At 42.4% G+C, this 13,817-nt stretch overlaps 1 protein-coding gene across 1 annotated transcript; it reads right to left on the bottom strand.

The window, feature by feature from the left end:
• Nucleotides 1-12,090: 12,090 nt before the first annotated feature.
• LOC149259062 (uncharacterized) lies at nt 12,091-12,561 on the bottom strand. The gene has a single exon (XM_089450810.1). It carries the CDS (start codon nt 12,559-12,561, stop codon nt 12,091-12,093), a length of 471 nt encoding a protein of 156 aa, XP_089306936.1.
• Between the last annotated feature and the right edge of the window lie 1,256 nt (nt 12,562-13,817).

The raw sequence follows: 13,817 nt of genomic DNA, 5'->3' as shown, positions 1-13,817 counted from the left end.
GGTTTACATTATTATATGTTGTTCCACTGTTATTTTATCACTTCTGGGTTATTATATCATTTGCACATATTTGGTTGGAGATTTTGTTGGGGTTTGAGGAATAGCCTAGGTTAGGGATATTACAGTGGTATCAAAGCATAGATCTGGCTCAACCTGTGGAGCTATCAATCTATGACACCGAGGGAAAAACCTTATATCTGTTATAGAGGTTAGAGATACAGAGACACTGGGCATAGGTTGGAGAATACCTACGGGAAGGGAGATTGTGTTCCTGTGGCAAATGCATAACAAGAGGAACCAGTAGTGGACGTAGAGGAGATGGCAGACGAGGACAGGAAGAGAATTGTGGATATGCTCCAAGTGTAGGATCTGTCGAGTCAGATTGAGGTGATGGAGCAGAGATTCACGGCAGTAGAGGCCAGACAGTGGGAGAGCCCATGATTTCTTCATATCAGTGAGGGATCAGGTGCATCCCATCACTTTCCAGAGTAGCATGATACTACGCAGCAGGGGGTCTCACATGCCCCTACACGCTCTACCATGCCCACCTTCTTAGGAGCAGACACGAGGGCCGCAGCCCAGTAGGAGGCAGAGCCCAGGGCATATGGGCGATTATTTTGTAGAGTACCAGGCCTATGGGTAGGAGTTCAGGGAAGCCCTCTCATTCAAAGATTTTGTTCAGCTCCAGTGGGATAGAAGACCCCACGATCATCACAGAGGGTACCGGCATTACAATGATGGCAACACCCATCGTGCAGCGAGCAGATTCCACTTGCCTACGTTTGATGGCTCATAAAATAGTTCAGCAAAGTCTTGGGTGGAGAAGCTGGACATTTATTTCCAGCTTAACCAGATGTCGAAGGCAGAGGCCATCAAGGTGGCAACATTAAATTTGGATGGCAAGGCCCAGGATTGGTGGTTTCATGGGATGGTTACATTGGGGCACTCCACAGTGACGTCATATGCCAAGTTTACTAGGAGACTGATGGAGAGATTTGATCGGAGAGATCTAAAGCAGCATTTCGTTGAGCTGAGGAGGCTCAAACAGACAAGGAGCCCAGAGACCTACATTGTAGATTTCTTGAGGGTCTCCGTGATGGTGCCAGACCTCTCCACAGCATGGAGGTTCTATATGTATGTTGAGGGGTTAGCAGAGCCACTTCGGGGTCTAGTCTGATCCACTAGACCAGCTACACTCTAGGACGCTAGCAGCAGGACCCGGGACTTACAGGATGTCTTACCCAGGACCCAGAGACAGAATTTCCAGTCTAAGGGGAAGGATGTGAGGATTACACCTCCGAAGGGGAATCCAGGACGAGTACAGCTTGACGATGATGCTAGGAGGGAGTTGAAGAAGAAGCAGTTGTGCTACACTTGTCAGGAGCCATGGGCACCAGGACATAGATGTGCTGCTGGTAAAGAACATTTTATTGAGTCTTCTCTAAGAGCAGTGGAGAAGAGGATGACGAGGAGGATGTGGAGGTAGGAGATAGCCATGCCATATAGGGACCTTTGCCACCTCCACCCCCAACAGCAGGTGGTGCATCTTTTGCACCCACAGGAGGGGCCCTTGCAACATTTTGGAGAGTTCCCATGTATCTGACATTACGTGTATGAGGGACAGTACATGGCCAGTGCGTATCAGTTTTGGTTGACAGTGGGGAAACCCACAACTTCATCGATGCCCAGATGGTTGAGCAGAGAGGTATACAGACAGAGAGCTTCGATGGGTTTTCAATATTGGTCCTAGGAGATCAGACCATGATGTGTGCTCGTTATGTTCTAGAGGTTTCAGTGATGATGGGCACCTACACATTGATTGACCACTTTTTTGTGGTCGATATTCCAGACACCAAGATGATATTAGGTGTTCAGTTGCTTATCATTGTAGGGAAGGCCAGGACAGATTGGAAGACCCTGGAGATGGAGTGGGATGATGAGAAGACAGGGAGGCATGAGAAGATATGGGGACAACACACATATTCGCCTCATACTGTCTCAGCTCATCAGATGTAGGCATGTCTCCCATGCATCAGAGGTAGGAACTACAGGGTAGAAGGTACACCCAGAGGTACAGTCTATCCTTGATCGGTATGTCTTAGTGTTTGGGGAGATTCCACCTGTATAGCCACCAAATCGGGGGTTTGAGCACACCATCGAGCTTGAGCAGGGCATACAGGCCATGATTACCACCCCCTATAGGCACCCCAAGGCCTATCGGGATGAGATTGAGTGGGCTATCCAAGAGTTACTTGCATTGCCAAATTTCACGCAGCCATTTTTTTTGCAGTTGGTGTGTCGCGAGAGGGGATCGGCGTAGTATTGATGCATGGAGGTCACCCTATAGCATTTGAGAGCTGGAAGCTCCTTCCGAATGAGAGTTTGTATTCCATATATGACAAGGAGATGTTGGCCATCATGCATGCATTGGCTAAGTATCGGTAGTATTCGGTAGGCAACAGGTTCAGGGTGAGGACTGATCACAATAGCCTCAAGTTATTTTTGGAGCAAAAGTAGCTACAGGAGAGGCAGCAGAAGTGGATCAGTAAGATCCAAGAATATGACTTTGACATTGAGTATGTCAAAGGTAAGAACAATGTGGTAGTAGATTCCCTTTCACGTAGACCATCCACGTGTCTCTTATGAGCTTGGATACAGATTGGAGGGCTTGAGTCTTAGTAGAGTACTCCAAGGATAGATTTGCATGTGAGGTTTTGGATGGGCAGGTGGCAGATGACAAGTACAAGGTGGTCTATGAGATCATCTACTACAGGGACTAGATCTTCTTGACTAAGGGGTCTCAGCTCAAGAAGAAGATACTCCAGGCATCACATGATTCCCCATTGGTAGGACATCAGGGTTTTACCAAAAACTACAGGGCCATTAGGGAGAGGTTCTCATGGAAGGGCCTCAAGGAGGATGTACTCCAACACATCCGAGAGTGAGATGTTTTCCAGAAGAACAAGGGAGAGATGAGCCATCCTACAGGATTATTGCAGCCTCTTCCCATTCCGGAGGGGAAATGGGAGAATATTTCGATGGATTTTATCACACGGTTGCCCATGGTACAGGGCAAGGATTGTAACTTTGTCGTCGTTGATCGACTGATGAAGTACAAACATTTCTTTGCCATATCTACACACTATACAGCAGCACAGGTGGTTAAGTTGTTCTTCAGGGAGATCTTTAGGCTACATGGTCTTCCTAAGACCATCGTTAGTGACAGGGACAACCGTTTCATGGGTGGGTTTTGAGAGGAGCTTTTCCGATTGGTGGGGACAAAGTTGACATTGAGTACCAGCTATCACCCATAGACGGCTGGACAGACAGAGATAGCTAACAAGTGGCTGGAGGGATGCTTACGTAACTATGTTAGTGGCAGCAGTGAGCATGGCTGAAGTGGTTGCATCTGGGGGAGTACTGCTACAATACTTCACATCACATGTCCATTGGTATGTTACCATTCCATGCCTTATGGGTATCATCCTTTATCTTTTGCTGACGTGATGTTTGGTGATAGAAAGGCTCCTAGAGCCAAGATTTGGATCCAAGAGAGTCAGGATATCCTTCGAGCTCTCAAGGATAACATGGCTACTGTGCAGAACCAGCAGATGTTGTATGCCGACAGGGGTCAGGTGAAGAGGCAGTTCGAGGTAGGGGGCATGGTCTACCTATGATTACGGCCATATTGACAGTCATTGTTGAAGCAGAAGGGGGCTGAGAAGCTCAAGCCCCACTTTTATGGGCCATACAGGGTGATACGCAGGATTGGACAAGTTGCATATGAGTTGGAGTTGCCCCAAGGCAGCAAGATTTATAAGATTTTTCATGTATCATGCCTAAAGAAGGCATTGGGGAAGCAGGTGATGTGACAGATGAGCTACCACCCATGGATGATGAGGGGCATCTGGCATTGCAACCGGAGGCTATCATTGACTCTAGGGAAAGACGGTTGCAGAGTAGGACAGTCCGAGAATTCTTGGCAAGGTGGAAGAATTTGCTGGATGAGGATGCCACTTGGGAGAGTGAGGAGATCTTACTGCATCCATCACTTTAGTTGCTTGAGGACAAGCGACATTTTTCCGGGGGAGACTATAATATTCCTAATTAGCTATGACTAATTGGAATATTTGTTTTTGTTAGATTTTTGCCTTCTATGGTTATTTGTAAATAAAATGTGAGGAAGGGGGAACATAACTCACTTTAGAATAAAAATTCACTTCCTAGGTAGCACAACGTTGTGACTTAAGGGGAACCAAGGGAGCCAAAGGGGGATGCAGAAATGGGGCCCACATAGACACATGGAGGGACTGCGCAGGAGGGAAGGAACACATGGCAACAAGGGGATCACGCAGGAGAAAGTGAGCCTAGGGATTGTGAGAGGCGAAGGCTATAAAATAGAGAGAAACCCCCTCATTTGGGATCATTCTAGTTATGAGCATTTGTGATAGTCATTTCGACTTAGAGAATGCTAGCTATTTAGGTAGTCTGCAACACTGTTTAGCGCATTGAGTGTCTCCATTCGGAGATCTCGCGATTAGCCCCAGAGAACTTCGAGTGCTTGCTCGGGCAAGGTATTTCCATTGGCATTCTAGCAGTAGATTCATCAGCATTTCAGCAGCAATTTCATCAGCATTTCACCAGCAATTTCATTAGCGTCTTTGAGGAACTGCGCAAAACCCCAAGGGGGTGATTTTCGGGGGTAGAAGTCAATTTAAAATCTGCTCAGGACCGACAAAAGAACTTTGCTAATCAGGTGAGGAGCTTCTGGGAATTCCATATGGGGTATCATGTTTACATTCGGGTATGAGCCAAGAAAAGCACCTTGTAATGAACCGGATGTGCTAAATTGGCAACCCAATTCCACGGCCCTTTCCAAATTTTAGCTTGAATCGAACCATTGGCTTATGAGCTGGCCTCACCCAACCATATTCATGTGCACAATGTCTTTCACATTTCTCTACTTAAGAAATACATTTATGATGCTAACCACATAATCAATTGATAAGACATTCAGGCAATGTATATACTAAGCATATTTTTTTGAATTCAGATTTATTAAACAAGCTGGTGGAATCGGAAGGCGAGTTCTTTGTCGAGCCCCTGGTTATACTCGATCAGAGAGAAGTAACACTGCGAAAATGAGTTATCACCCACGTTAAAGTGTAATGGCATCACTATGGGCCGGAGGAGGCTACGTGGGAAGATGAGAAGACTATGAAGGAATCCTTTCCAGATTTATTTTCAGAAGGAAAACATCGAGATAATGTTACATCTTAGGGGGGAAGATGTGATATCCCCCAATTATGTAAATATTTAATTTATTGCAAACCAAACAATTTGTTATTACTTTAATTATAAAACTATTTCTTGGATTAATTATGAAGAAGAAAATTAGTAGTTATTTTTAAATATTGCTTTTACTTTTTAAGTAGTTAGGATGACAGTTATCTTCCCTAACTAATTTCTTGAGTATTCACTTAAGAAATATCAAGACGATAGGGGTATCTCAGATCGAGGAGGAGAAGAAAAGAAAGGAAAGAAATTATGTGTTGAGATGTCAGTCAGAGTTTAGTAGCTACGTCTAGTTTGGACCAGATAGTTCTGAGATACTAGGATCTGATAATAGGAAAAGAAGAAAAAGGTTCATGCGTGCATGAATAACTTAGGGGTAGATTACAAGAGGTAGTAGTCTCAAGGTTGGGAGGTAAAATATCGAGGAGCAAGGCTTAGTTGTAGGCTTAACATGGAAAGCATTGTGACTAGATAAGTGAAATTTCCTTATGAAGTAATTAGGAATTTTTTATGTATATATCTATATATATATATACAAGTCAATTGATATTAGACTATAGGAATTGATGGATTAATTTGTGAAATTAGTAATAATAGTCTATAAATAACTTTCATGTAATTAGCTTAAAGGAAGACTACTTAGTGTGCTAGTTAAAATACCATCAAAATTAGTAGTCTTTATTAAATAACAAATGGCAGAGTTTAAAAAATTATATTTCAGTATTGAAAAAAAGTCAAAAGAAGCATATTTCAGTATTGAAAACAAGTTTAAACAAGTATATTTCAGTATTGAAAAAAAGAGTCACGAAACAAAGATAAACATATTACTACCGATATTTTATTTTTTCTTGCGAACATTGGAATGCTAAAACCCTTGCTAGGAATACCAAACCCTTAGTAACAGGGATGGAGCAAAACAAAAATTTATATATAAATATAACGAAACAACATGCACAATTTGAGAAGAACAGAGGAAACAATATATGTAATAAAATGATAAATACAGTACGCGAAAGGTAATTCAAGGAATTTCATCATGCTATCCTCACGGATTGGGGCAAAGACCCTTCACCATTTCAATGAAATTTAGTCACATAAATAAAGTTTTTAAAATACGATAACAGGAAAAGAGACGAAGAAATGTTGAACCTTATCAATAGCAGAATGCATTAAATATTCATCTAAGTTAACCGTGATTTAAGGACAGTAGATTATCGAAATAACATCACAAGATGGCTAGACTAAAGCTATAGCTGAATAAGTCAAGCCGGGATTTGAAGCCTGATGAGCCCTAGAAATGGGTAATTATACAGGCTCATTTTGCCTCTTAATTCAACTTAAATTACCATTCTCATTAGTTTATTTCATTTTTTTTATTATATTTATGCTAATAGAGTGAGTTGGGTTAGTCATTATGCCAAAAAGTCTAATTTCTGCTTTATGCAGATTTTTGGTCAATTTTGAGACAAAATCAAAGGTTTAATGAGCATTTGGCAGCCAATTCATGGAAGAACAAGGGAGAGGATTTGTAGGAGGGTGTTCGCTGCATTTATGAGACCTTACCTCAAATTCTCCATCAACTGTTGTTATCTTCAGTTATAGGAAGACGAGTTCCTTGATTTTAGGAGGACTGTTGTAGGTCCCCATTTGTATAAATAAGAAGCCTTAAGGCCACAATTTTTTTAGTTATATTTTAGCTATTGAACAGTCTATTTTTGCACTTCAGTGCAGCTCTACATTCAACTCATTTTCGAGCTCTTTCTGTAGACAGTTTTGTGATGCGACTATTATTTTTTTATCAATGAAGATGAATTCAGCCTTGAACCAGCACTAATATTTCTAAGGGGGTTGTAGCTCTTGGGGTTGGGGCCATCCCAAGTGCCCAGTACCTCCTTCTTGTATTTATATGTGTTTTTCTTACATTCATGAAATAATTTCTGCTGTTTAGGTTAAATCTTGCTTTATTACTTAGGTCGCTTTTAATGATTAGAATAGTTGTTCTTGCTTTAGGTTGATTAGTTAGTTTGCTACAATAATAGAAAAATATCTACAAAAAGGCTACCAAGTAGGCTTTGATCTCCTTTCTCCTTCCTTGGGACCATGAATTGAGACCAAGGCACTCTTGCTCCCACCAAAACATTGTTTTTGCTTTCCCATGCAATTGCTAGTGTGTGATTTCGAGTTGGAGAAGTTGATATCAGTTGTATTTACATGCTTAGATTTTTCCTTGTTCAATTTTCATAGCTATCTTGCATAACTTCCTGTCCATCAAGTTCTGTTCAGCACTTTTCTGGTTTTTAGGTCAGAATTGGGTTAAAATAGGTAAAACTCTGCTTTTCTAGTTCTTACTTGGGTCCGTTTTCAGAAGTAGGTATGCAGCTCACTTGAAAAACATTCAAGCTTATCATCCTTTCATCACCCAACCTGCTCCAGTCCATCTCTCAAGATTTTCTCCACTCATTGGCCATACTTTCCCAAACTGCCTTAATTTCTACATTCTTGTGCAAAATCACTTTCTTATCCTTTGAACCAATCCAACCATCTCCTTCATGTTTGATCTTCATTGACAGAGTCCTAGACCCTCTAACACCTTCATCCAACCTTCGTTTCCTTTCTCCCACCAGTTTTCCACCTCCAAACCTTCAAAAATCACTTTCGGCCTCTTCCTGTAGAACTTCATGTAGATCCCCTGCAGCCTTCTTGTAGAAGTTCATGCGAGCAATTTTTTGAAGTCAACATTACAGCTTGTTTGCGTTGCTGTGTAGAATCGAAATGTTGTGTAGATTCGGACAAACTAGAGTAAAATGTAACACGTTTTACACTTCATTTTTTAATTTTTGTAGTGTTGTTGAGTTTGTCACCCACTGAAGTTGCTATCTGCTCACAAGCCACCATGTTCTAGATCGTCCATATCTATTGCAGCAAAGCGGTAGCGCCTTGTGAATCGAACGCGGCCCTTGCTGAGGCTTAATGTACACTGTCTTCTTGTCGCACCAGCCTTCAACTGTTGAACCTGAAGCTCGCAAGCAAACATTGCAGATATCATTGATTTCCTGAAGTTTGTGATGGTAATCGGTTGAAAAGGTTGTGCCAATTGTGCAGATAGATTGGAGTAGTCAGGGGCACATCTGAAGTTTCTGTGGATCGGATTTGCAGAAATACAAGATTGCCTAAGGTAACTGTAAAACTATTTTCAAAAAGGCCTGCCCATTCTGCGCCTGGGGTCGATAGACAGAGGAGAGGAAAATGTGGGCAGGAGAAGTTAAGTAGTTGGCTAATCGAGGGAAGGTGGAGATGCTGAGATCACAGAGAATTGAGTAATTTGGAAGGGCAGAGCTGAGAAAGTTCAAGTTTGGATTTGAGAGGGTCGCATCTGTAGAGGCCATTGCCGTAGGGTAGAAGGCTGATTGATGGAAATTCACAGAGAGGCAAGGCAGAGAGATTAGTAATCTGTGAATAGAGACCTGATGAGGATTGAGTCTACTGAAGGGAAGGAGCCTGATCATGGTATGAAAGTGTATTGATCAATGCCATTGCACCGAAGGATGCCAAGAGGGTGTAAACATGCATTGTTTACCAATTTATCTGCTTTTTTATTAAGAGATCTAAGGACGTGATAGTAGAGATTTCCTTTCATTTGCTGGTCCAAAATGCAGCATCGCTCCATGATCTGGTGAAGACTCAGGTTTTGAGCTTTCCTGTTTCTTATCATCAGGCCAATGATGATGGCGGAGTCTCTGATAATAGTAGCCTTGGGTATACCAAGCTTTTGAAGATGGAGAAGACCTTGGAGGAGGGTGAAGGCTTCAGCCCTGTTGTTTGAAGCATGGCCCAGTCCCCATTCAAATTCAGTTAAAACATCTCCATTACCATTGCATATAAGACCTCCAGCCCCAGCCATTCCTGGGTTGGATTTGGAGGCTCCATCGAAAAACAGATAATGAGTATTACTGTTCTTGAGCCACCGGGAAAATTCTTCATCTTTCATCCTGATTTTCCAGTTGCTTATTGACCTATCTCTGCTACTGGGATCATGTCTTTTTTGTTCTATGCTGCTTTTTTCCAGAATCTACCCTATGTAATTCGTTTCTTCAATTGTCAGATCCATCACCTTCAGATTCCCATGACATTTTGTGGATAGTGTTTCCAGGTTGAGATTCCAAGCTTTTTTATATGTTTTTCTAACATTGGTTGTTGTGCCTTAAGATCCTTCTGTTTCTTGCTAACCAGATGTTCCAGAGAAGAGTATAGGGCAAGGTGTTCCATACCCTGCGGGCTGCATTGTTTGTTTTTCTTCCCCACGGGTAGCTCTTTTTCCATGTATACAACACTTCATATATGCTTGTGCGAGGCACCCAAGGGGGATTGTGGCTTTGAAAGGCTTCTTTCCAGCAGGCTGAGGCAAAGGAGCAGTCTATAAACAGATGCTGGATTGTCTCTTCTTCGTTTTGGCAATTGGACAGTGTGATGGCCCATGTATTCCTCGCTTTCTGAGGTTCTCAACAGTGAGGACTTTCCCTCTTAAAAGGATCCATCAGAAGAATTTGATTTTTGGTAGGGTTTCAGCCTTCTAAACAAGTTTCCAATGCGCCCAGATTGCCATGGGATACTCGCTGCTGCAAATCTGATGGTATGTTTCCTTAATAGTGTAGATAGTGCCTGAGGGGTCCCATCAGAAGTCATCAGCAAGGCAGCGTTTGGTGAGCGCTATACCATGAAGATGAGTTTTCAGGTTGTTAAGGCTAGTTTCTATATCTGCTAATACATGAGGGAAACTCCATCCTTTCCAGAATTGGGAGAGGGCTTCCCATTGAGAGATCTGAGCCGGAGTTTGAATACCTACGCTGCTGAAGTGAGTTAGAATTTGTTGTGTTCAAGGCCGTTGGCTTATGGGCTGATGCCCCATAATGTTGTCTTCCCCTATTCTTATGTGGTTGCCTCCTTTTGGCACTTTGGAAGTGTTTTGGTCAAGAAAAGGGATAACTTTTTTAGACATCCTCCAAATTCTTGAACAAGCTCTGTTGGGAAGCTCATGATCCAAGAGCTGGTACCTTGGGCAGCTGAGATACTTTTTTTCGAGAATATATTTCCACCAAGCATTCCTTCCAGTTATAAGTCTCCAAACTAGCTTGCCAGCAAAGGTGAGGTTTAGAAATTTGGATGACCTGATTCCCAGCCCTCCATTCTCACAAGGCTGAGTGACCTGCTTCCAGCTGACCAAGTTATATTTTTTTTTTCATTTCTTCCTCCTTGCCAAAGAAAGTGACGAAGGAGAGCATCCATTTTAAGATGGAAGTTAGCAGGGGCTTGAATAAGAGTAAATAAATATAAGGGCAAGGATGAGAGGCATGCTTTCAAGAGAGTGATGCGCCCCGCAGGGTTAAGCCAAGAGGTGCCCCAATGCTGAATCTTTCGTTTCATTTTGTCAATAATAATTTCCCAGGTTGTAGCTTTCAAGTTGCCAGCACATACAAGCATGCCCAAATAGGTAAATTGCTCCTAGTTCAGCTTATAAGGAACCCCAAGAGTACAAGCAATCCTATGGAGGACATGTGACGATGTGTTCCAGCCATATATACAACTCTTAAGATAATTTATCAGACCTCCAGAATAACTCATGTATTTGTCTAGAAGGGTTGTAAAGCGGCGGGCTATAATTTTTGAAGCTCCCCCCATTAAAAGAGTATCATCGGCAAACTGAGAGTGATTAATGTTTTTGAAACCATTGTCAAATTTGATTCTGGTGATGAGGCCCATGCGACGGTTGTAATCCAAAACTCTGCTAAAATATTCAACCATTAATATAAATAGATAGGGTGAGAGAGGGTAGCCTTGTCTAAGGCCCCGAGAGGATTGGAAGGGAGGTCTAGGTCTGCCATTTAAAAGAGGAGATATCCAAGGTCCTGCAATGCATGCTTTGATAAGGCTAATAAAGGATGTGGCAAAACCCTTTTTTTCGAGCACAACAAACAGGAATGAGTGTCTGACATGGTCAAAGGCATTGGCTAAGTCTAACTTTAGTATGAAGCCTTTCTCATTTCGGATTTGATTGGAGTGTATGGCCTCTTGGACGAGAAGGATGGAGTCCGAAATTTTCCTATTAGCCAAAAAACCTCCTTCATTTTCAGATATTAGAGAGGGAAGGATTGGCTTTAGTCAGGTAGCCAAGATTTTTGTCAAAATTTTATATGATGAGTTGCACAAGGATATTGGGTGGAAGCGAGAGAAAGTCAGAGGTCGATTTTCTTTAGGTATAACGGCCAGGTGGGTGGCATTAGTGAATCCTCCAACTTTGCATTTGCGTTGGACCCATCTTAGCATTTTGACCAGGTATTTTTTAATTACTCCCCAGTATGATCTATATTAACAGATAGGGAAGCCATCTGGGCCTAGGGCTTTATCTGGCTGGAGAGCCCAGATGGCATCATGTATTTCTTCTTCATTCATCTCCTTAATCGGGTCTGGATTAATATCTTCACTGACTCCTTTGGGCGTATGCTGTAAGAAGTTTGAGTAATCTTTTGTTTCCTTTGTCTTAGTTAGAAGAGTGCTGTAATAGGCTAAGGCGGTTTGCTTGATGGCTTCTTGGGTTCTTTGAGGGTGACCTTCTTCATCATTAATCATGGTGACATTGTTTCTGACTTTCCGGACAGTTGCTTGTTTATGGAAGAAAGTTGTATTTTTGTCTCCTTCATGAAGCCAAAGCTGTCTTGATTTAATTCTCCACTTCTGCTCTTCATCCCTATTAACCCGATATAGCTGATAGTATATATCACTTTCTAAATCTTTATTCTCTTAGGGAAGCCCATTTTCCTCAATTTTACTGTGAGTGTCTTTTAATTTATTTTTCAGCTCGTCTTCGACATTTTCTAGTTCTTTGTAGTGTTGCTTCACCCATTCCTTCAGGGCGCGCTTTGTATTCTTCAGCTTGCATTCCCAAATGAAAATCAGAGATCCTTCTATATGGTGGTGCCAAGCTATTTGGACAATCTGATCCCCAATGGGATTGTTACGCCAAAGAGGATTATATTTGAAAGGCAATGGCCCCAATGGGCAGTGTGCTTCCAGGACAATGCTGATGGGATAGTGATCAGATGCTGAATAAGGTAGAATGTCAGCATGAGCAGTGGAAAAATCAGAGAGGAAAGAAGTATTTACCAAGATTCTGTCAAGGCGCTCCAGAATGTTATCTCTAGCCAGCCTGCGGTTGTTCCAAGTGAATCTATGATTTTTTGGGATGATGTCTACTAAATCGCACTCTTGCATGATGTTTTCTAGCTTTGCTCTGTAAGGATCATGAGTAAAAATGCCTCCTCTTTTTTCATTTGAATGTAATACAAGGTTTAGATCTCCCCTAAGATGATATTCCTATTTTCTTCAGCTTGGATGTCTTCCCCAAGTGTGGCCCACCACTGATCTTTATCTCTAAAATGGTTCGGAGCATAAATGTTGTACAGGACTATTTGGTTATCCTCTGCTTGTTTTTCAAGTGTGACTTTGATCCAGTATGGAGTGATAGTTTTGGATGTGCATTTCCAAGTATTTTTATTCCACATTATGGTGATGGCGCCTGAAGCTCCTCTTGGTTCACATATTTGTGCTTGATAACGCGTGAGCTGTTCTATAATTCTTGTCATCTCTTGCAATCTTTGTTTTGTTTCCTGAATCATTACAATTCCTGTCTTCTCCTAAGCTGTGAGATCCTTCAGGGCAGCAATTTTTGAGGGGTGCCCTAGTCCCCTACAGTTCCATGATATGACTTTGATCATTGAGTATTTGGGTTTCGGAGGGATGCTCGTCCCCCTTGCTCGTTATGTGTTGCTTCATTGTTGTTTTGCCCCAATATGTAAGTTTTTATGGGGTTTTGAGTTCCCATAGCGATGTCTTTTTGAGCACTTTCATTCCTTTGCTATTTGCTTGATTTCCTACCAGGCCCTTTTTTTTTGAGTTTCTAGATTGATTCCATGCTCTTTCGAGGAGCTTCTAGTAGATCGGGGTGAGGGTGGGGCGAGGGAGTGGGAGGGGCAGGGTTGAGAAAGAGAAAGGGGGATTGGGGGTCATTTTCAAGGGGGATCATGGGTTCATTATCACGGAGAGAGAGGGCACCAAAGGGATTTGATGAGATCAGGGGGGAATCAGAGGATGGCCCCAAGGAGGGGAAAATGGGTGGACCAAGAGGAGAGAAGGGGGAAGGGACAGCTAAGGGGGAGGCTTTGGACAGAGCTGAGGGGGGATTAGGCTTGAGAGGGGCAGTTTTGGGAGGTTCTTCAGAGTTTGCTTTCATTCCAAAGGCACTCTTCTTTTTCTTTACAGTTTCCCATTGTTCTTCTAATTGATCAGATTCAACATTATCAAATTTTCGACAGCGATTGGCGAAGTGGCCGTATTCGTGGCATACCTTGCATTTGAAAGGGATTTGCTCGTAGTCCAGCTGCTAGATATGTGTCCAATCGTCCACTTTTAGTTTGATTTCTTCTGGAAGACCTTTGCCGAGATCGACTACAACGCATATCTGTGCACAT

This window comes from Pinus tabuliformis, chromosome 6 (assembly GCF_031772625.1).
Source record: "Pinus tabuliformis cultivar Carrire ecotype Pingquan chromosome 6, CPIR1, whole genome shotgun sequence".
NCBI classification, from domain to species: domain Eukaryota; kingdom Viridiplantae; phylum Streptophyta; class Pinopsida; order Pinales; family Pinaceae; genus Pinus; species Pinus tabuliformis.
Note: the sequence above shows the minus strand (reverse complement) of the source record. Positions and strands in the feature narration are given on the sequence as shown.